Genomic DNA, 24,531 nt, shown 5'->3' with positions numbered 1-24,531 from the left:
TCCTCCCAGGCTTGCACATCCAGACGATAATACCTGGAAAAAGTGTGTAATGAGGACCATGTCGCAGCTCAACAAATGTCAACGGGAGATAATTTCACTTCCACCCATGACACTGCTTGAGCTCTTGTGGAATGAGCCCTGACCTGAGTAGGTAACGGTTTCCCCAGCATCAACGTATGCAGCTGTGACTGCCTCCTTAATCCAGTGAGATATGGTAGCCCGAGAGGCCAACTCTCCCTGCCTAGTACCGCTGTGAAGAACAAACAGGAGATCTGCCTTCTGTAAAGGCTTAGTAACCTCCAGATACCAGACAATATGTCTCTTGACATCCAAGGGTTGCAACAGATGACACTCCTCAACATTTTTCTCTTTGTCCAGACAGGGTAGGGAGATGGGCTGGTTCAAGTGAAAGTCAGTGACAACCTTCAGTAGAAAAGAAGGAACAGTACACAGCCCCTGGAGTCTCCAGGAGGAACGGTTCCCGGCAAGACAAGGCCTGCAGTTTGGAAACCCTATGCGCAGAACAAATTGCCACAAGAAACACTGTTTTCAAGGTCAATAAATACAAGTTCAGGTTACACATCGGTCTAAATGTAGGGCCCGCTAAGAAATCCAATACCAAATTAAGGCTCCATATGGGCACTGGAAACTGCAAAGGAGGGTGAAGATGCTTCACTCCTTTCAGGACATGGGCCACATCAGGATGAGCAGACAGGGATCCACCATTCACCTGACCTCTGAAACAGGTGAGAGACACTACTTGTAACTTTAAGGAATTAAGAGCCAAACCCTTATTCAAGCCATCCTGCAAAAATTCCAAAATCAGTGGAATTTTGACCAAGCAAGAAAAAGTACCTTGATCCTCACAGCAGACCTCAAACACTCGCCAAACTCGCACATAGGCCAATGAAGTGGAGAGCTTTCTAGCTCTTAGTAAGAAACATTGAAATGAAGGCAGAAAGGGCCAAATGATCCACCCAATCTGCCCAGCAAGCTTATGCCAGTATCTGCTGCACTGTGCAGGTTACCCCCATGCTTATCAGTTTACCAGACCGTAAGTCAGGGCTCTCGGATACTATTTGAATCCAATTTCCCTTAACCGTTGCCGAGAAAGCAGAGAGCAATATTGGAGTTGTATCAAAAGTATTAGGTTTAGTGATTAAGGGTAGTAAAAGCCACATTAGCAAGTTACCCCCATGATTATTTGTTCCCCAAACCGTAAAAGTCAGAGCCCTTGTTGTTTGCTGTCTGAATCCAATTTCCCTTTTCTCACTGCCACTGAAACAGAGAGCAATGATGGAATTGCATTAACAGTATCAAGGCTTAATTGTTAAGGGTAGCAACTGTCACACCAGTAAGTTACCCCATGCACTCTTTTCTATATTTCTATCCTCTATTCTTTAGGGATCCACAGTGTTTATCCCATGCCCCTTTGAATTCCTTGATTGTTTTTGTCTTCACCACCTCTTCCGGAAGGGCATTCCAGGAAGTCACCACCCTCTCTGTAAATAAATTTCCTGACATTGGCAATGAGTCATCCTCCCTGAACATAAGAACATAAGAACATAAGAAAATGCCATACTGGGTCAGACCAAGGGTCCATCAAGCCCAGCATCCTGTTTCCAACAGTGGCCAATCCAGGCCATAAGAACCTGGCAAGTACCCAAAAACTAAGTCTATTCCATGTAACCATTGCTAATGGCAGTGGCTATTCTCTAAGTGAACTTAATAGCAGGTAATGGACTTCTCCTCCAAGAACTTATCCAATCCTTTTTTAAACACAGCTATACTAACTGCACGAACCACATTCTCTGGCAACAAATTCCAGAGTTTAATTGTGCGTTGAGTAAAAAAGAACTTTCTCCGATTAGTTTTAAATGTGCCCCATGCTAACTTCATGGAGTGTCCCCTAGTCCTTCTACTATCCGAAAGAGTAAATAACCGATTCACATCTACCCGTTCTAGACCTCTCATGATTTTAAACACCTCTATCATATCCCCCCTCAGTCGTCTCTTCTCCAAGCTGAAAAGTCCTAACCTCTTTAGTCTTTCCTCATAGGGGAGTTGTTCCATTCCCCTTATCATTTTGGTAGCCCTTCTCTGTACCTTCTCCATCGCAATTATATCTTTTTTGAGATGCGGCGACCAGAATTGTACACAGTATTCAAGGTGCGGTCTCACCATGGAGCGATACAGAGGCATTATGACATTTTCCGTTTTATTCATCATTCCTTTTCTAATAATTCCCAACATTCTGTTTGCTTTTTTGACTGCCGCAGCACACTGAACAGACGATTTCAATGTGTTATCCACTATGACACCTAGATCTCTTTCTTGGGTTGTAGCACCTAATATGGAACCCAACATCGTGTAATTATAGCATGGGTTATTTTTCCCTATATGCATCACCTTGCACTTATCCACATTAAATTTCATCTGCCATTTGGATGCCCAATTTTCCAGTCTCACAAGGTCTTCCTGCAATTTATCACAATCTGCTTGTGATTTAACTACTCTGCACAATTTTGTGTCATCTGCAAATTTGATTATCTCACTCGTATTTCTTTCCAGATCATTTATAAATATATTGAACAGTAAGGGTCCCAATACAGATCCCTGAGGCACTCCACTGTCCACTCCCTTCCACTGAGAAAATTGCCCATTTAATCCTACTGTCTGTTTCCTGTCTTTTAGCCAGTTTGCAATCCACGAAAGGACATCGCCACCTATCCCATGACTTTTTACTTTTCCTAGAAGCCTCTCATGAGGAACTTTGTCAAACGCCTTCTGAAAATCCAAGTATACTATATCTACCGGTTCACCTTTATCCACATGTTTATTAACTCCTTCAAAAAAGTGAAGCAGATTTGTGAGGCAAGACTTGCCCTGGGTAAAGCCATGCTGACTTTGTTCCATTAAACCATGTCTTTCTATATGTTCTGTGATTTTGATGTTTAGAACACTTTCCACTATTTTTCCTAGCACTGAAGTCAGGCTAACCGGTCTGTAGTTTCCCGGATCGCCCCTGGAGCCCTTTTTAAATATTGGGGTTACATTTGCTATCCTCCAGTCTTCAGGTACAATGGATGATTTTAATGATAAGTTACAAATTTTTACTAATAGGTCTGAAATTTCATTTTTTAGTTCCTTCAGAACTCTGGGGTGTATACCATCCGGTCCAGGTGATTTACTACTCTTCAGTTTGTCAATCAGGCCTACCACATCTTCTAGGTTCACCGTGATTTGATTCAGTCCATCTGAATCATTACCCATGAAAACCTTCTCCATTACGGGTACCTCCCCAACATCCTCTTCAGTAAACACCGAAGCAAAGAAATCATTTAATCTTTCCGCGATGGCCTTATCTTCTCTAAGTGCCCCTTTAACCCCTCGATCATCTAACGGTCCAACTGACTCCCTCACAGTTTCATTTTGTGACCCCTAGTTCTATTCATTGCTTTCCAACGGAAAAGGTTTGACGATTGTGCATCATTAAAACCTTTCAGATATCTGAAAGTTTGTATCATATCTCCCCTGCACCTCCTTTCTTCCAGGGTATACATATTCAGATCCTTCAGCCTCTCCTCAATCTTCCAATGCTGATTCCCTCCATTTTGGTCGCTCTTCTTTGGACCACCTCTATCTTTTTGAGATACGGGCACCAGTACTGAATGCAGTACTCAGGTGAGGTCTCACCAAGGACCTATTCAAGGGCATCATCACTAACTTTTTCTTACTGGTTATTCCTCTCTCTATGCAGCCCAGTATTCTTCTAGCCTTAGCTATTGCCTTGTCATATTGCTTCGTCACCTTCAGTTCATCAGTCACTATCATACTAAGGTCCCTCTCCCAGTTCGTGCACATTAGTCTTTCACCACCCATCACATGAGTTCTTTTGGATTATCGTACCCCAGATGCATGACTCTGCACTTCTTGGCATTGAATCCCAGCTGCCGAATCCTCAACCAGTCTTCAAGCTTTCTTAAGTCATTTTTCATTCTCTACTCCTTCAGGTGTGTCCAACTCTGTTGCAGATTTTAGTATCATCCACAAATAGACAAACTTTACTTTCTATCCCTTCTGCAATATCACTCACAAAGATATTGAACAGTCTACTTGTCCAGGCACAATTCAGAGAATGTTTCATCCATTCTAATAACTCTCCACTGACTGCTCAGCACATTAAATATAAAGCTTTAACCTGAGCATTTAAGGCCTAGAACACAATATAGACCCCACCTATTTGGCTGAGCAGTTGATCCCATACATTCCACCTCAGTTGTTGCAGTCATAAGTGGGTAATTATCTTAATTCACCACCAAAAAGCATTAAACTCAGACCCAAACCACTAGGTTTTTTTTTCTGAGGTTACAAATTAGACAAATTTCTACAAGCTTTGCACTTAACTGAGCTTGTGACATTTAGACATTCTTTAGAAATTATTTGAGTGTTTGATGTTCATTAATATATATTGCGTGATTTCTTGTTACATGTTACTTTGTTACATGTGAACTGTTTTTTTGATTTACTGTAATCCATTCTGAGCAATCTTGGAATGTCAGGATAAACAGCAAACTAAATAAATAAATAAATAAATATCAATCTACAAGGCTGCCTGAGAAAATTCACCCAAGAATTACTCATAATTCTGAATCAATCTATTGGTTTGAAAGTTGAGCCCTTAAAGAAATCCAACTAGTTTAGTTTATGCAGCATAACTATTTAAAATGAAATGTGAACAAAAATAGATTCTGTGGCTAGGCCAGTCTCCTTTTCCAGTTCAGTTTTTCTACTACTGAACTGGGAAATATACATATCTGATGAGATAAAGATTTTGGGAGTCATTTTAGACTCCAATCTCACTATGCAAGGACAGATCTGGACAGCGGAAAAAAAGGCTCTCTCAGTTGAGATTGATAAAACAAGTTAAGCTACATTTAGTTGCACAAGATTTGCATAAGGTGATGCAAGCTTTGATTCTGACACACTTAGATTATTGCAATGCACAGTAGATAGGGTTACTGAAAAGGACGATAAGTTGCTTGAAAATTATACAAAATGCTGCTGCAAGGGTTATTACAAGAAGCAGATGGTGGAATGAGCTTCACCATTGTTAATGGCTTTGTACTGGCTATCTGTATCCTATAGATTTCATTTTAAGATTATTGCATTAGTTTTTCAATCAATAATAGGTGTAAGCTCCGATTATTTGACAGCCAAGATCTCAATTATGGGCCCACTAGAGTGCTTGGTTCCAGCTAGGAGGTGAGACTGGATATGCCATCAACAATCACTAAGATCAGAACCAGATAATGCTTTTTTACTGGAATGGCTACTACTCTGAAATATGCTATCAGTTGTGCTTAGGAGTCTTTTAGATGGGCTCCTTTTCAAAGGGGAGATTTTATGTTTTGAGGTGTTGCGCTGTTTTTTGGGGACTGAGGAAGGTTATTGTATTTTGTGCTTGTTTCAATGATTTGGAATATTGATTAGATTTATTTTATATAGTTAACATTTCAGTTTAATGAACTGTAGTTTGTTGTACTCTGCTTTGAAATGACTTGATGTGGAAAGCAGAATAAAAATCTGTAAATTAAATTAATTAAATGTAATCCAATTTAGCAGAGATTAAGTAAGGAGACTGATATTAACAGATTTCGGTGATACTGGGTTTTATTTTACTGTCCAATGTTTACTCTTCCCTATTTGACAAATCATGCACAATCTATTATCTTTCTTTTTTTTTTCTCTCATATTCCCTATCCATTCAGAGCTGCTTCCAAAGCTGCTCTTTGGCTGACCACTAAACAATGCAATAAGAATGGGACTTGGCTTTCCCTCTCTCCCCAGAAGCTGTATTTTACGCCTTGTCTTATTACTTGGCAGTGTAATGTTGTCTAGCCTATCTAGAGCCATTTGCAAATTATAAAGCAGGTAAGACTTCATTTCACTGGGTAATTTCAAACAACATACAAGTTTTAATGGCTGACAACTGAAGGTGTCTAAAGTTACTACTCACAAGGAATGCTTCGTTAAACTCAAAGGAACACGGGAACTGCCGCTGGAGTTGATGGACACAATCCAGCCACTGCAGAAACACTGGGCAGCGTTCATTTAAGTCATCTGAATTCTCACCATGACCACAGCGATCTGCAAACTTGTGACCAAAGTCCAGCCACTCCATCTCCACCAGCACTTGGAAACCCTTCAAAAGAACAGGCAACAGCAGCAACATCTGGTCAGGGAAATGTACTGGGGGAGTCATCAGACCAGACAGATAACTCTGAGGGTTTATCTGCCTCTGACCTAGTATCCTATTACATTTATATTCTGTCTAAAGAACATGCTCCCTGACATTTAAGATGGCATCGTCTTACATAGAAACATGACTGCAAAAAACATCATATGAGTTTGCCCATCCAAAGCAACTACCCAGTTCTACAATTCCTACTACTCTCTCAGAGATCTCCTTTGCTTATACTATACTTTCTTAATTCAAATACTGTCCTCGTCTCCACCATGTCCAGTGGAAGGCTGTTCCATGCATCAACCACCCTCTCTGCAAAGAAATATTTCCTTAGATTACTCTTAAGTTTACCCCCTTTCATCCTGATCCCATGAGCCTCCTTTTCACTGAAAGAGGCCCATCTCCTGTGCACAGATACCTTAGATGCATTTAAATGCCTCTATCATATCTCCCCTGACTGTCTTTCCTCTAGGGTATATATATTTAGATCTGTAAATCTGACCCCCATATGCTTTAGTACGAAGACTAGTGACCATTTTAGTAGCCACCCCCTGGACAGACTCCACTTTGTTTATATATTTTTGAAGGTGCAGTCTTCAGAATTGTTGTCCTATCATAGTTAACATAAGCATTACAAAAGGAATCACAAAACTCACTACTATCCATTGGACAACAGAAGCCACAAGAAAGCAAAATTGCCTTACCTTGTAATAGGTGTTATCCCAGGACAGCAGGATGTAGTCCTCACTTGTGGGTGACATCATTGATGGAGCCTTATTGCGGAAAACTTTCTGTCAAAGTTTCTAGAAACTTTTGACTGGCGCTCTGAGCCCACTGAGCATGCCCAGCATGCCATGATATTCTCTGCCACAGGGGTCTCCCTTCAGTCTCGTATGTAGCAATAAGCTTTAGCAAAAATAAAAAATTAAAACGTATCGGACCCAACTCCGCGGGGTGGCAGGTGGGTTCTGTGAGGACTATATCCTGCTGTCCTGGGATAACACCTATTACAAGGTAAGCAATTTTGCTTTATCCCAGGATAAGGAGGATACTAGTTCTCACATGTGGGTGATTAGCAAGCTATAGTCTGAGTCATTTTGTAGTTAAGCAACATTGCAGTATTGTTGGTAAAAATGAGGCAGCCAAAAGTCACAGCAGGTTGGATGTAGAAGGAGTTGGGATTATACTGGAAACAAGTTCTTTAAGACAGATTTGTCCATAGGCTGAATCTTGTAGTCCTCCTTTGTCCAAACAGTAATGAGCTGCAAAGGTGTGAAGAGAATGCCATGTTGCTGCTTTATATATGTCAAGAAGTGGCACTGAACGATAGTGTGCTACTGAGGTTGACATTTCTCTTACTGAATGCGCCTTTACTCGCCCTTGGAGAGGAAGGCCTGCTTTTTCATAGCAAAACTGTATGCAATCTGCTAGCCAATTGGAGAGAGTATGTTTACCCACTGCTTTACCCAGTTTGTTTGGATCAAAAGAGACAAAGAGTTGAGTGGATTTCCTGTGGACTGCAGTGCGGTCTAAGTAATATGCTAGCACAGGCTTACACGTTCTCCTTGGTGAGAATGAGGCCTTGGAAAGAATGTGGGTAAAACTATGGATTGGTTCAACTGGAATTCCGTAACTACCTTGGGGAGGAATTTTGGATGTGTACAGAGAACCACTCTGTCATGTAGGAATTTTGTATAGGGTGAGTACGTGACAAGTGCTTGTAACTTACTAACCCTTCTAGCTGATGTAATGGCTATAAGGAAGATAGTCTTCCATGTGAAAAATTTTGGATCACAGGACGTCATGGGTTCAAAAGGAGAACACATGAGTCTTGTTAAGTCTAGATTAAGGTCCCATTCTGTGACTGGTGGCCAAATTGGTGGTTTAAGGTGAGTTAAACCTCTCATAAACCTACTAACAAGAGGTTGTATGGATATTGGTGCATCTCCCATCTTGTTATGGTAAGCTGAGATTGCACTTAGGTGTACTCTGACAGATGAAGTCAGAGTCTGAAAGATGGCATAAATAGTCCAGCAGAGAAGTTGTGGGGCAGGAGAAAGGGTTAATACTCTTTTGCGTGCACCACAAAGTAAACCTTTTCCATTTTGAAGAATAATTCTTTCGTGTTTATTTTATTTTATTTAGCATTTTTTTTATATACCGAGGTATAGCAGAAATTGCCTTCACTCCAGTTTACATTTACAATAACCTGTTACATTTAAAGCATTTAACAGAAAAACAGAAACTGGTACCGAACAATAATATATCAATTAAGATATACAATATAGTTAGGTATATATCTGTGCTCAAATCATGTAAGGGGACAGCTGATACAGAGAAAAAAAATCGAGAAAGTTTCTGAGAGTCAGAGAGGTAGTCGTTGGAGGGAGATTGCATGCCCAAGGTGGGACACGCAATGGGTGTGGTCTATAGATTTATCCTATGCAGTCTTTGAGTGTGCTGTCTTTGAGTGTTTGGCTGAGTAGCCAAGTTTTAAGATCTTTTTTAAAAGATATGTTTTCTTGAGAGGTCAAGTGATGAGGTAACGAGTTCCATAATTTCGGGCCAATGATGGAGATGGCTCTGTTTCTTGTGGAGGACAGTTTGGCTTGTGGTAGTGATGGAACATCTAGATGAAGATTACTTGTTGACCTTGTCGTACGTAGTGATCTATGTATATGAATGATATTGTCCAGTGCTGTACTTTATGAATTGTCTTGTGTAGAATTGTAAGAACTTTGAACTCTATTCTTTTCTCTACTGGTAGCCAATGTAAATTGTTGAGTACGGGGGTTATGTGGTCAGATTTTCTTTTACCAGTCAGGTCTCTGGCAGCGGCATTCTGAAGTAACGGCAGTGGGTTTAAGTTCGTTTTAGGAAGACCTATCAGGAGAGAGTTGCAGTAGTCCAGACCGGAAAAGATGAGGGCTTGTAAGACGGTTCTGAAATCATGGAGGTGAAGCAACGGTTTTAGGTATTTGAGTATTTAGAGTTTATGGAAGCCCTCTTTTGTTCTTGTTGTAATGTGTTTTTTGTAGTTTAGTTCATTGTCTAACCAAATGCCAAGGTCTTTTACGTTGTCTTTAAGTTGAATGCGAATGCTGTCAGTTTGGAAGGGTGGTGTGGTTGTTGATCCTGAGTTTTTTCTCACGATTAGAATACATTCGGTTTTGCTCATATTTAAGCATAATTTTAGATTGTTTAGCATATTTCGAATTGCATCAAGGTGTGAGGCTGCTCTTGACATTGCATCTTCTATGGAGGAAGAGATTGGAATGATGAGATGTATGTCATCAGCGTACATGTAGTAAGTGATGCCTAGTCTTGATAGGAGTTGGCCTAAAGGTAGAACATAAGAACATAAGAAAATGCCATACTGGGTCAGACCAAGGGTCCATCAAGCCCAGCATCCTGTTTCCAACAGTGGCCAATCCAGGCCATAAGAACCTGGCAAGTACCCAAAAACTAAGTCTATTCCATGTAACCATTGCTAATGGCAGTGGCTATTCTCTAAGTGAACTTAATAGCAGGTAATGGACTTCTCCTCCAAGAACTTATCCAATCCTTTTTTAAACACAGCTATACTAACTGCACGAACCACATACTCTGGCAACAAATTCCAGAGTTTAATTGTGCGTTGAGTAAAAAAGAACTTTCTCCGATTAGTTTTAAATGTGCCCCATGCTAACTTCATGGAGTGTCCCCTAGTCTTTCTACTATCCGAAAGAGTAAATAACCGATTCACATCTACCCGTTCTAGACCTCTCATGATTTTAAACACCTCTATCATATCCCCCCTCAGACGTCTCTTCTCCAAGCTGAAAAGTCCTAACCTCTTTAGTCTTTCCTCATAGGGGAGTTGTTCCATTCCCCTTATTTTGGTAGCCCTTCTCTGTACCTTCTCCATCGCAATTATATCTTTCTTGAGATGCGGCGACCAGAATTGTACACAGTATTCAAGGTGCGGTCTCACCATGGAGCGATACAGAGGCATTATGACATTTTCCGTTTTATTCATCATTCCTTTTCTAATTATTCCCAACATTCTGTTTGCTTTTTTGACTGCCGCAGCACACTGAACCGACGATTTCAATGTGTTATCCACTATGACACCTAGATCTCTTTCTTGGGTTGTAGCACCTAATATGGAACCCAACATCGTGTAATTATAGCATGGGTTATTTTTCCCTATATGCATCACCTTGCACTTATCCACATTAAATTTCATCTGCCATTTTGGATGCCCAATTTTCCAGTCTCACAAGGTCTTCCTGCAATTTATCACAATCTGCTTGTGATTTAAGATATTGAAGAGTATGGGCGATAGTGCCAACCCTTGTGGTACTCCTGTTTCAAGGGTGATAGCATCAGATGAGTTGTTGTTGTAGGAGACTTTGAAAAACCTGTTTTTAAGGAAAGAGGTGAACCAGCTTAGGGTTTTGCCAGCGAGCCCAATGGTTTCTAGGCTAGAAATAAGCCTTTTGTGGTCAACTGTGTCAAAGGCTGTGGAAAGGTCGAGGAGGATCAGTAGGTGTTGAAGGTTTACATGAAGCTATAGGCACTTGAGAGACATTGGTTGAAAGATTGAGTGGTTGTAAGATCAAGCTTTCAACATCCATGCTGTCAGGGATAGGGATTGAAGGTTGGGATGGTGCAACCGACCCTGATCCTGAGTTATGAGAGTGCGAGCTACACCCAAGCAAATTGGATCTCTGATTGAGAGGTCTAGGAGTATGGGAAACCATACTTGTCGAGGCCAACATGGGGCTATGAGTATCATGGACCCCTTGTCCTGTTGTAGCTTCACTAGAGTTTTGGTTATGAGCGGTATCTGAGGATACGCGTATAGAAGGCCTGAGTTGCAAGGGCGAGCAAAGGCGTCCTTGGCTGGCTGGTGTTTCTGTCTGTGCAGAGCGCAGAACTTGTCCACTTTGTGATTCAGACGTGATGCAAAGAGATCTATTGTTGGCTGCCCCCAAAGTTGAAATATCCTGGTCGCTACTAAGGGATCCAGGGACCACTCGTGTGGTTGGAACTGACGACGGAGTCGATCTGTCACTATGTTGTGAATGCCTGCCAGATAAGTGGCCCGGAGAAACATTGAGTGTGTTAGGGCCCAGTCCCAAATCTGTGCTGCTTCCTGACAAAGGAGATACGAGTATGTACCTCCCTGTTTGTTGATGTACCACATGGCTACGGTGTTGTCCGTTTGGATCAGAACAGTCTTGTGTGAAAGGCAGTCCTTGAATGCATGCAGCGCATAACGTATAGCTCAAAGTTCCAGGAAATTGATTTGAAATGTCGCTTCGAGTTTTGTCCAAGTACCTTGGGTTTGGAGATTGTCTATGTGAGCTCCCCAACCTAAGGTGGATGCATCTGTAGTTAAAGTTATCTGTGGGACTGGTTGTTGAAAGGGCAGGCCCTTGCGCAAGTTGTCCTTGTTCGCCCACCAAAGTAGAGATGAACACAGCTGGTGGGTTATTTGAACTGGAGAGGACAGTGGTTGAATGGCTTGGATCCATTGTGATCTTAAAGTCCACTGGGTTATTCTCATGGCTAGTCTTGCCATAGGAGTGACATGAACAGCTCCTAAACCAGATGGAACTGGTAATAAACACCGACAAAACTTCTTACACCTTGAATGTAAAAACACACACAACCAACATTCACAATCAAAAATATTCAAACCCCCGAGTTAGCAATAAAAGTTAGGAATCTAGGAGTAATAATTGACCCTGAGCTAAACATGAAACAACACATCTCACAGAAAATAAAAGAAGGCTACGCAAAACTAATGATCCTGAGAAGACTAAAACCTCTACTAACGATTAACAATTTTCGCACAGTTCTACAAGCAATGATATTCGCAAGCACAGATTATTGTAACTCCCTGCTTTTAGGACTACCTCAATCTACAATTCGACCTCTGCAAATATTGCAAAATTCCGCTGCCAGAGTTTTGACAGGCAAAAAAAAAAAGAGTGACCACATTACAGGAACACTTGCTGAACTCCACTGGCTTCCAATTGAACGAAGAATACAATATAAGGCACTTTGTATAATCCATAAACTAATTCATGATGAAAAAGCCGACTGGCTTAACACGGCACTGCGTGTGGACGTACCACAAAGAAACCTAAGATCTGCAAATAAAGCTCTACTAACTGTCCCCTCTGTCAAATCAGCACATCTCACGCTAGTAAGGGAAAGAGCACTGTCACTGGCTGGTCCCGTACTATGGAACACCATGCCGCACGAAATAAGACTACAGAGAAATCTGAAATTATTCAAAACTAATCTGAAAACCTGGCTTTTTAAACAAGCATTTTATAAAGATAAAGAGGAGAAAAATAGTTGATAGATAAGGATGCACCAAGCTAGAAGTTATTAGTAACCTACTAAAGCATATTAATGTTAAAATCAAACCGCCTAATTTGTTCCTAACAATCAGGATTAACTTACACACTTAGTTTATTATTTTAAATTGTTACCGTACTATGATGGCACATGAGTAATTTGTAATCTATACCACCCATATTTCTCTTTATCGTGCCCTTCTGTAAACTGTTGTGATGGTTCTTTAACTTAACGACAGTATAGAAAAGTTTTTAAATAAAATAAATAAATAAATGTGGCCTAGTAAAGTTAGAAACTGATGAGCTTTTGCCTGTTTCTTTGAGTGTAGCGAGTTTGCCAATAGGGAAAGTATGTCTGCCCGATCCTTGGGTAGAAAGGCTTTTGATGGTATGGTGTTCAATTCTGCTCCTATGAATTGAAGCAGGTGAGACGGAGTTAGATGGGACTTTTGATAATTGATGAGAAAGCCCCTGGAGTGAAGTAGTGTAATTGTTCGACTGAGAGAAGCCAGAGCTCCTTGTTGAGACTGACTTCTGATGAGCCAGTTGTCTAGGTACGGGAAGACGTGGACACTTTCCTTGTGTAAGTGTGCTGCTATCACTGCTAGGCATTTTGTGAATACTCTGGGAGCTGATGCAAGTCCGAATGGTAGTACTGTGTACTGGAAATGCTGATGACCCACCAGGAAACGCAGATACTTGCAATGAGGAGGGAAGATTGGAATGTGAGCTTAAGCGTCTTGTAGATCCAGAGAACAAAGCCAATCTCCTGTTTGCAGAAGTGGGAGCATGGTGCCTAGAGAAACCATCCTGAATTTTTCTTTCAGAAATTTGTTGAGATTTCTGAGGTCTAGGATGGGATGTAGGCCTCCGATTTTCTTTGGAATGAGGAAATAACGGGATTAGAATACTCTGCCCTGCTGAGCCAAGGCCACCGGCTCTACGGCTCTGGCTCTCAGAAGGGTGGATAATTCTGCTTGTAGATGAATTATGTGATTTTCGCTGAGTGAAAGAGACCTTGGAGGAGAGTCACTTGGAATTGAGAGGAAATTGAGTTGGTAACCTCGAGATATTATTGAGAGTACCCATTGGTCTGTTGTTATCTGTAACCAATGGTTGTAAAAGGAGGAAACTCGGCATCCTACTGGTAGATCCGGTTGTGGATTGTGGAAGTGGCTTTGGTCTCTGGTGATGGTCTCAAAAGCCTGCAGCCGGTCCCGTCTGCGGTGGAGGTTGAGGCCTAGCAGCTCTAGGTTGCCTGGGCTGAGATCTTTGCTGCGGACGAGAAGATCTGCCCCTTGATGCTGGAGAGTAATAACGCCTCTGCCTGTAGAAAGGTCTTTGAGATTCCTTCCTAGGAGGACGGCGAGATGAAGATGCAGCAGAATCTTGCGGAACTGACGACAGTTGACACAAGGTTTCTGTATGTTCTTTCAATTGGGCCACAGCGTCCTGCACCTTTGAGCCAAAAAGGTTGTCCCCTGTGCATGGCAAATCAACCAGTTTTTCCTGGACCTCAGGCCTGAAGTCAGAGGCCTTCAACCATGCCCAGCGATGTGCACTTATTCCTGAGGCCGCTACTCTGGAAGCAGTTTCAAAATTGTCGTAAGCGGCACTTGCTTCGTGCTTACCAGCTTCAAGCCCTTTGTGTATTATGGTTTGAGCTGCTTCTTGATACTGCTGTGGTATTGAATTTGAGAGATCTTGCATCTGTTTCCACAGGTTTCTCTGGTATTGCGTCATATATAGCTGATATGACGCAATCCTTGTATTGAGCATGGCTCCTTGATAGACTTTCCTGCCCAAGGAGTCCAGGAATCTGTGATCCTTCCCAGGAGGAATGGAGGAATGAGGTCTTATTCGCTTAGATTTAGTTTGTGCAGACTCAACCACAACTGATTGATGTGGCAGTTGCGATTTTTGGTATCCGGGGACAGATTGTACCAAATAAGTGGTGTCCACTCTCTTATAGATGGTACTGAGCATGGATGCTCCCAGAGTCTGTGCTGTAAGTCTAGCAGAACTTTGTGGACAGGGATGGCCAAGACTTCTTTTGGAGGGTTCACAAACTGTAGGACTTCCAATGTTTGTTGTCTTGTGTCCTCTTCTGATACCAAAGTAAATTGTATGGAGTCTGCCATATCCTTAACAAAATTTGTAAAGGATAAATCTTCTGGTGGAGATTTCTTCCTTTCGTCCGGAGGAGAAGGATCAGACATAAACCCCTCAAAAGACGTAGCCGTATGTCTGTCTTCCCAGGAATCGTAAGGGTCTTCTTGGCATGGAGACGTGGGAGAAGACCTTGGCGGTCGAGAAAGCCCTGAAGGACCTGGCTGTGGATCATCTAGTGGTATCCGTCCAGGGATGTCTTCCTGTGGCTTGGCTGGAATCGATGGTAAAGCACCGACGACTGCGTCAAATCTGTTCATCAGAAGCTGAAATAACGCTAATTCTGGCTGTCCTGGAGCCCCAGGTACTGGCATCAGCATCGACAGTGGGCTGGGCATCGGTGATGGTAGAAGCATCGGCATCGACAGCCGCTTTGGTGTAGACTTCGTTGTTGGTACCGGCATCGGAGCTGGCACCGGCATAGGCGGGAGCGCCGGCATCGGTGCAGGCACCAGCATCGGCGGGAGCACCAGCATCGGTGCAGGCACCGGCATCGGCGGGAGCGCCAGCATCGGTGCAGGCACCGGCATCAGCGGGAGCACAGGCATCGGTGCAGTCACCGGCATCGACGTCTGTGAGGGCATCGATGGTTGTTGATCCTTTAATGCTTGGAGCACCGCTTGACGGATAAAATCTGTCAATTCCTCCGTGATAGCTGGTGCAGGCAGAGCAGCTACACTTGGTGGCGGTGGAGGTGTTGTTGGTCCTTCCACAGGGCCCTGTGGAGGTTCGATGATCGGTGCATCGAGAGGAGGCGAAGGCCTCTGTGTCTCTTGGAGTCGAGGCCGTTTCGCAGCCGATTTCTCTGGGGAGAGAAGCGCCTTCGAATCGATGGGTGTCGGTGCCGATGGCGATGTTTTGGTCTATGTTCCGCAGCTGACCTCGTCGATGCCACGGATGGGGGTCAGTGACGAATGATCCCCCGAGCCTTCCGGATGACGCTTTTTGAGGATTAAACGTTTCGAGACTCCGGCCGGAGACGATTGAGTAGACGTTGACGGGGAAGGCAAAAGTTGTAGATGGAATAAATGTTCCATCTTTTCTTGGCAGTCCTTTCGACCCTTCGCAGTCATTTCAGCACACTTGGGATAGGCTGTTACATCATGTGTTTGACCTAAGCAAAAGACACATTCGAGGTGTGGATCTGTAATGGACATAGTCCTATTACAGTTGTAACATTTTTAAAATCCCATGGCCATATTTTTGCTGACAGCCGTCGATGAAAATCTATTTATTTTATTTATTTTTAATTTTTATATACAGAGGTTCCTGTATGAAATACAAATCACTCCGGTTTACATAAAACAGTAATTCGCCCAAGGCTGAAAATGGGAGAAAAACGAGAGAAAAATGATTTCTACTCAAGAAAGTAAAAAAAGAGTCTAAATTTACTCACCGGCCGGTGGTAACACGAGAGACACCGATATGGGAGAGAAATACATGTTTTTAAAATCTGATTTTAGTCAAACAGTATGTGAGAAAACTTACACAGGCTCCTGCTTCGCGATGCTAACAGCAGCGCAGAAAAACGAAGACTGAAGGGAGACCCCTGTAGCAGAGAATATCATGGCATGCTGGGCATGCTCAGTGGGCTCAGAGTGCCAGTCAAAAGTTTCTAGAAACTTTGACAGAAAGTTTTCCGCAATAGGGCTCCATCAGTGATGTCACCCACATGTGAGGACTAGCATCCTGCTTGTCCTGGGATAACACTAAATAAGATTTATTCACAATATCAAAATAATGCCCTGAAAGGTTAGAAAACTAGCTGGAAATAGAGAGAAAGGGAAGAAAGAATGCAGAGGCAGACAGTGCACTGAATCAGGAGTTTGCATACCTCTATGGTTCTGTAATATGGATCCAATAGCAATTTGGCCAGGGCCACTATCTGTGGGGTACGGTCCCAGCCATCAGAGCAGTGCACGAGAACAGGTCGCTGGTCTCTGTCCAATGCATGCACGACCAGCAAGGCCGATTTCAGGAGCACAGAAAGGTGCTGCAGCCACTTGGTACTTTCCAGCGCAGATAGCCAACTGCAGCAAAAAAGAGTGATTACTAGCATTCTAAACCCGGAAAAGATATGAAGCACAACTCATCTCAAACACATCATGGCAAGAGGTTGCAAAAAGGAAATCTCAGACAAAATGAGAAATTACTACTTAGCTGATAATTTCCTTTTCCTTAATTCAGACAGATGAATTCAGGACCAATTAGTATGCACCTCTACCAGCAGATGGAGCAAACTGATGTCACAGTATATATATACCCCTGCAGTGATATCAGACTGGCAGTATTCTCTTCAAAAGCCAACTGTGGACAGACTAGCAAAACTCAATTAATAACAGATAATCATTTTAGTATTCAACCAATAGGAAACACTGAACTCAGACAAAAAATGTATTAACACTAGTCTAGGGACTGGATTAACACTTACCAGCACAATCATTTGGCAGCCAAGGGCAGGAAGCTGAATTCATCTGTCTGGATTAAGGAAAAGGAAATTATCAGGTAAATAGTAATTTCTCATTTGCTAGCACCCAGACAGATTAATTCAGGACCAGTGGGATGTACCAGTTACTCCAGAATAGGACAGGAGGCTGCCTGCGGTCTTGTCAAAACCACATGTGCAAAGGCTGCGTCCTCCCGGGCCTGCATATCCAGATGATAATACCTGGAAATCGTTGCAGCTTGGCAAATCTCGACAGGAGACAACAATTTAACTTCCATCCATGACACTGCCTGAGCCCTAGTGGAATGAGTCCTAACCTGAGAAGGCAACGGCTTTGCAGCATCCACATTCGTAGCAGTGACTACCTCCTTAATAAGTCACTGGACTAAATTGTAGCCCACGAAGCCGGCTCACCCTGTTTACTTCCACCATGAAGGACAAACAGGCAATCCATCTTTCGGAAGGGTTTGAAAACCTCCAGATACTTTATAACATCTTTTGACGTCCAAGGGTTACAACAGACTATATTCCTCCACATCTCTTTTCCTATCCAGAGATGGCAAGGAAATGAATTAATTCAAATGAACATCTGAGACCGATTCTGGCAAAAAAAGGAGGAACAATACGCAGCTGTAACGCCCCTGGAGTCACCCGAAGGAACGGCTCCCAGCAAGACAAGGCCTGAAGCTTTGAAATTCGACACACAGATCATATTGTCACCAGAAACATTATTTTCAAGGTCAATAATCGCAAGGAAAGGCTGCGCATCAGTCGAAACCTAGGGCCCACCAAGAAATCCAAAACCAAATTAAGACTCTACAAAGGTACCAGTAACCACAAGGGAGGACGAAGATGTTTCACATCTCTCAAGAAACGGGCCATATCTGGATGAGATAAGGATTCTCCATTCACCTGACTCCTGAAACAAGGAAAGGCTACTACCTGTACCTTCAAGGAATTAAGGGCAAACCCTTTGTTCAATCCATTCTGCAAAAATTCCAAAATGAGCAGGATCTTAACTGAATGAGGAAGCACTCTTTGACCTTCACACCAAGCCTCAAATACTCACCAAACCCACACACAGGCTAAAGAAGTGGAGCTCTTTCTTGCCCATAGTAAGCTGGCAATCACCGCAGTAGAATATCCATGCTTCAGCAAGCGAGCCCTCTCAAGTCAGATCTTTGTAAAGAACAGGTCCCTGCCACAACAGATTCCTGTGTGCCGGAAACCGGAAGGGAGTATCTACCATGTGCCTTCACAGATCTGCATACCATGGTCTCCTGTGCCAATCTGGTGCCACCAAAAGCACCATCCCACTGTGACCCTTGACTTTCCGAATTATTCTGCCCAACAAGGGCCATGGGGGAAAGGCATACAGCAGCCTGTCCTCCGGTCAGTCCTGCACAAGAGCATCAATACCCAAGGACTTCAGATCTCTCCTGCGACTAAAGAATCAAGAAACTCTTGCATTGTGAGAGTTCGCCAGCAGGTCTAGAAACAGAAGGCCCCAGCAATACACTATCAGCTGAAACACCTTGTCTGACAAAACCATTCTCCTGGGTTCAGTCTCTCCCTGCTGAGCAAGTCTGTTCTTACATTGTCTTTTCCTGCAATGTGCGAAGATGCACTTCCGTCCATTCCATAAGTTGGTCTATCTCCTGCGACACTTGCTGGCTCTTGGTTCCTCCATGCCGATTGATGTAAGACACTGTGGTCGCACCGCCCGAAATTAGCCAGACCACGTGACCCTGTAGCCTGCCACTAAACTGCAAGCATGCCAATCAGACCGCCCGGGCTTCCAGCCGATTGATGTTCCAGAGAGAGACTCTTCTGCACTCCAGAGCCCTTGTGCTTTTAGTTCCTGACAGTGAGCTCCCCAACCCTAGAGGCTCGCTTCTGTCGTGAGTACTAACCAGTCCAGCGATTTCAGGGAAACTCCCTCTCTTAGATGATCCGATTGCAACCACCACTGGAGGTGAGAGCAGACTTCCATCGGCAGGTGGAGCCAAATCAAATAGTCCTGGAGTCTGTGGGCTCCAATGAGACAACAGGGAGCGCAGAAAAAGACGCATAAGTGCTCTCACCCATGGCACCACTTCCAGGCTTGCTGCCATCAAACAGAGTACCTGAAGACAGGACAACACTGTTGGGTGTATAGTGGTCATCAAGAGATGCACATGTGCCATCAACTTCTGAATATGAGCTACCGGCAGGAAAACTTTGCCTTGTTTCACATTGAACTGAACAACCAGATACTCCAATGACTGAGATAGCTGAAGACTGCTCTTGGCTAGATTCACCACCCAACCAAGCTCCTGCAACAGGGAGATCACCTTGCGGGTCACCAGGCGGCTCTCTTTCAGAGAATTAGCCCGAATCAGCCAGTCAATCAAATATGGGTCTACTAGGATACAATCCTCTCTCAACTTTGCTGCTGCCGCCGCCGCCACCACTATAATCTTGGAAAAAGTTCTGGGAGCGATGGCCAGACTAAAAGTTAGTGCCCGAAACTGATAATGGCACTGCAAAACCACAAAACACAAAAATCGCTAGTGCTCCAATCGAATGGGAATATGGAAATAAGCCTTGGACAGATCCAGGATGGTCAGAAATTCCAACAGCACGGCCATTATCACAGAGTGCAACCATTCGAAAACACCTCAAACGCAAATGATGGTTGGCCCCTTTGAGATCCAGTATGGGACAAAAGGAGACCTCCTTCTTGGGCACAACGAAATAAATGGAATATCGACCCATATTTTCTTAACACGTGGGCACTGGGACCACAGTCCTCAGACTGAGGAGCCTTGACAATGCACACTCCACTGCCTGCTTCTTCTGCGGGAAATGGCAAGGAGACACCATGAACATGTCCCGAGGAACACTGCGAAACTCCAGCAAATATCCCTCTCTTATTACCTCCAGAATCCACTGTTCCGATGTAAATTCAACCCACCTCTGACTAAGAGAGAGAGGCACCAACCTATCTCCTGTTCCCGGGGGGGGTGGGCAAATCTTCATAGGGAGGCTCAGGAGGTTCCACTACATGAGCCCACACCCCATCTGGGCTATCTAGGATGAAAGGACTGAAATCTACTGAAAGGTTGCTCCTCTGTAGGGTTGAAAACATTTGGAGCCCCTAGTACGACCCCTCATGCCAAAGGGGCGCGGCTTCTGCTTCTTATCCTCTGGCAACCGAGGAACTGGGAATTTGCCCCACTTTCTCCAACTCGCTCCCAATCAAAAGCAAGCCTTAAAGGGCAATTTTGTAAGACTAGCCTTGGAGGTCACATCGGCTGACCAATTTCTCAGCCATAACGGATGCCTGGCCACTATTACCAATGCCACCCCTCTGCTGAGTTGCGGATCAAATCGCAGCCCGTATCAGCTAAAAAGATGGCAGCTGGTTCCATAACAGTCCTAGAATTCATTCCAGAGTCATCGAGCCACCAGGGAGCATAAAGCTATCTACAAGATCATCGCCAACTGCATAAGGATGCCCTCAATCCTTCTATCATGCACATCCTGCAACGCCGCTCCTCCCTCCATGGGGATAGTCTTCCACTTAGAGAAGGCATAGACAAACACATCCACTTTCAGAAAACGCAAACGCTCTCTCACTACTGGACCAAGCAGTACAAGCCTTCCAAAGCCTGACCCCTTGCAATTAGACTCTGGGACGTCCCTACTCAAGATCAATCAATTCTTGAATGGCCTCCATAACAGGGAAAAAAGCAAGAGGCTTTACGCAAAGAAACCAAAATGGGATTTTTCATTGACTCAGACATGGAATATGCCCCAGCATCTTCAGCATCTTGGAAATCAGATCCAGTAGCTCATCTCTATGAAAGAAGTGCAACATAATCCTTTATGGTTCCTGTCCTGGAGGAATTTCCCCATTCTCCAGACAGTCAGGATGAGCCTCATCATCAGTGCCATCCGGATTCCTATCAGGAGGACCTGCTGCCAATCTAAGATCATAATAACATGCCATCCTGGGTCAGACCAAGGGTCCATCAAGCCCAGCATCCTGTCTCCAACAGTGGCCAATCCAGGCCATAAGAACCTGGCAAGTACCCAAAAACTATCCCATGCTACTGATGCTAGTAATAGCAGTGGCTATTTTCTAAGTCAACTTAATTAATAGAAGGTAATGGACTTCTCCTCCAAGAACTTATCCAATCCTTTTTTAAACCCAGCTACAATAACTGCACTAACCACATCCTCTGGCAACAAATTCCAGAGTTTAATTGTGCGTTGAGTGAAAAAAAAACTTTCTCCGATTAGTTTTAAATGTGCCACATGCTAACTTCATGCAGTGCCCTCAGTGGGAACACAGAGGAGAGGATCACCTTGCTGGTGGTTGAAAGGAATCAGTAAGTTTCTGCTTGGGACATTGTCTTTTTTAAAAGTATTGGGGCAAAGTTAACTATTTGGGAATATTATTTAGTGTGTTTGTGTGTTTATGCCTTTAATAGTCAGAAAGGCAGTGAATAAACAAGTTAGACTGTTTGTATTTTTAAATAATCAGTCAATAAGGTAGCAGTAGGTAGGCAATGAATAAACAAGTTAGACTGTTTGTATTTTTAGTCAGTCAATAAGGCAGCAGTAGGTAGTGTGTTTATTTTTTAAAAGTCTGCAGAACTGAGTGTTCTCCAGACTTTTAAAGAACTGAGTGTTTGTATTTAATACTAACTGAGTGCTTGTATTGAGGAAAAAAAAACCCCACAAAAAACAAAAAACCCCCAAAAAGTAGCCACAAGCTAGAAATAATCTAGGAGCAGTGTATACCTAAGTAAAAAAGTTGAATAGTTCAGCTCAGTTACTCACCTTGGAAAGGTGTTGAGGTAGTGTGATTGGGTTTGAATAGGGACCAACATTTGTTAATCAAGAGAGCAGTGAGTCAGTCAGGCTGACTAACTGAAGTTAGACTGTTTGTATTTGCAGATGACACAAAATTATTCAGAGTAGTTAAATCACAAGCAGATTGTGATAAATTGCAGGAAGACTGGAAAATTGGGCATCCAAATGGCAGATGAAATTTAATGTGGATAAGTGCAAGGTGATGCATATAGGGAAAAATAACCCATGCTAAAATTACACAATGTTGGGTTCCATATTAGGTGCTACAACCCAAGAAAGAGATCTACGTGTCATAGTGGATAACACATTGAAATCGTCGGTTCAGTGTGCTGCGGCAGTCAAAAAAGCAAACAGAATATTGGGAATTATTAGAAAGGGAATGGTTAATAAAACGGAAAATGTCATAATGCCTCTGTATCGCTCCATGGTGAGACCGCACCTTGAATACTGTGTACAATTCTGGTCACCACATCTCAAAAAAGATATAATTGTGATGGAGAAGGTACAGAGAAGGGCTACCAAAATGATAAGGGGAATGGAACAACTCCCCTATGAGGAAAGACTAAAGAGGTTAGGACTTTTCAGCTTGGAGAAGAGACGTCTGAGGGGGGATATGATAGAGGTGTTTAAAATCATGAGAGGTCTAGAACGGGTAGATGTGAATCGTTTTTTTACTCTTTCGGATAATAGAAAGACTAGGGGGCACTCAATGAAGTTAGCATGTGGCACATTTAAAACTAATCGGAGAAAGTTCTTTTTTACTCAACGCACAATTAAACTCTGGAATTTGTTGCCAGAGGATGTGGTTAGTGCAGTTAGTATAGCTGTGTTTAAAAAAGGATTGGATAAGTTCTTGGAGGAGAAGTCCATTACCTGCTATTAAGTTCACCTAGAGAATAGCCACTGCCATTAGCAATGGTAACATGGAATAGACTTGGTTTTTGGGTACTTGCCAGGTTCTTGTGGCCTGGATTGGCCACTGTTGGAGGCAGGATGCTGGGCTTGATGGAACCTTGGTCTGACCCAGTACGGCATTTTCTTATGTTCTTATTATCCGAAAGAGTAAATAACCGATTCATATTTATCCATTCTAGATCTCTCATGATTTTAAACAACTCTATCTTATCCCCCCTCAGCTGTCTCTTCTCCAAGCTAAACAGTCCTAACCTCTTTAGTCTTTCCTCTATAGGAGAGCTGTTCAATCCCCTTTATCATTTTGGTCGCCCTTCTCTGTACCTTCTCTATCGCAACTATATCTTTTTTGAGATGCGATGACCACAATTGTACACAGTATTCAAGGTGCGGTCTCACCATGGAGCGATACAGAGGCATTATGACATTTTCCGTTTTATTCACCATTCCCTTTCTAATAATTCCTAACATTCTGTTTGCTTTTTTGACTGCCGCAGCACACTGAACCGATGATTTCAATGTGTTATCCACTATGATGCTTAGATTTCTTTCTTGGGTGGTAGCTCCTAATATGGAATCTAACATTGTGTAACTATGGCATGGGGTAGTTTTCCCTATATGCATCACCTTGCACTTATACACATTAAATTTCATCCTCAATTTCGATGCCCAATTTTCCATTCTCACAAGGTCTTCCTGCAATTTATATCTGCTTGTGATTTAACTACTCTGAACAATTTTGTATCATCTGCAAATTTGATTACTCACTCACTCTATTCCTTTCCAGATCATTTATAAATATATTAAAAAGCACAGGTCCCAGTACAGATCCCTGAGGCACTCTCTGCCCACTCCCCTCCACTGAAAAAATTGTCCATTTAATCCTACTCTCTGTTTCCTGTCTTTTAGCCAGTTTGTAATCCACAAAAGGACATCACCTCCTATCCCATAACTTTTTACTTTTCCTAGAAGCCTCTCATGAGGAACTTTGTCAAATGCCTTCTGAAAATCCAAATACACTACATCTACCGGTTCACCTTTATCTACATGTTATTAACTCCCTTCAAAAGAGTGAAGCAGATTTGTGAGGTAAGACTTGCTTTGAGTAAAGCCATGCTGATTTTGTTCAATTAAACCATGTCTTTCTGTGATTTTGATATTTAGAACACTTTCCACTATTTTTCCAGGCACTGAAGTCAGGCTAACTGGTCTGTAGTTTCCTGGATCGCCCCTGGAGCCCTTTTTAAATATTGGGGTTACATTAGCCACCTTCAAATCTTCAGGTACAATGGATGATTTTATTTACTAATATATCTGAAATTTCATTTTTTAATTCCTTCAGAACCCTGGGGTGTATGCCAACCAGACCAGGTGATTTACTACTCTTCAGTTTGTCAATCAGGCCTATCACATCTTCTATGCTCACCATGATTTGGTTCAGTCCATCTGAATCATTACCCATGAAAACCTTCTCCAGAACGGGTATCTCCCCAACATTCTCTTCAGCAGAGAAATCGTTTAATCTTTCTGTGATTAGC

The 24,531-nt window shown here is 42.9% G+C and overlaps 1 protein-coding gene across 9 annotated transcripts in view; it reads right to left on the bottom strand.

Annotated features, from left to right (window-relative positions):
- MTMR3 (myotubularin related protein 3) overlaps positions 1–24,531 on the bottom strand; it is a 334,346-nt gene that overhangs the window by 53,390 nt on the left and 256,425 nt on the right. For all 9 annotated transcript variants that reach the window (XM_029619464.1, XM_029619465.1, XM_029619469.1 and 6 more), the window contains 2 exons: positions 16,607–16,802; positions 6,020–6,205 (listed from right to left, as the gene is read on the bottom strand). In XM_029619464.1, the coding sequence (XP_029475324.1) occupies positions 6,020–6,205; positions 16,607–16,802 (382 nt within the window). The remainder of the gene's footprint in view (positions 1–6,019; positions 6,206–16,606; positions 16,803–24,531) is intronic.

The sequence above is a fragment of the Rhinatrema bivittatum genome, chromosome 11 (genome assembly GCF_901001135.1).
Source record: "Rhinatrema bivittatum chromosome 11, aRhiBiv1.1, whole genome shotgun sequence".
NCBI lineage: Eukaryota > Metazoa > Chordata > Amphibia > Gymnophiona > Rhinatrematidae > Rhinatrema > Rhinatrema bivittatum.
This window is presented reverse-complemented; position numbering and strand designations above follow the sequence as displayed.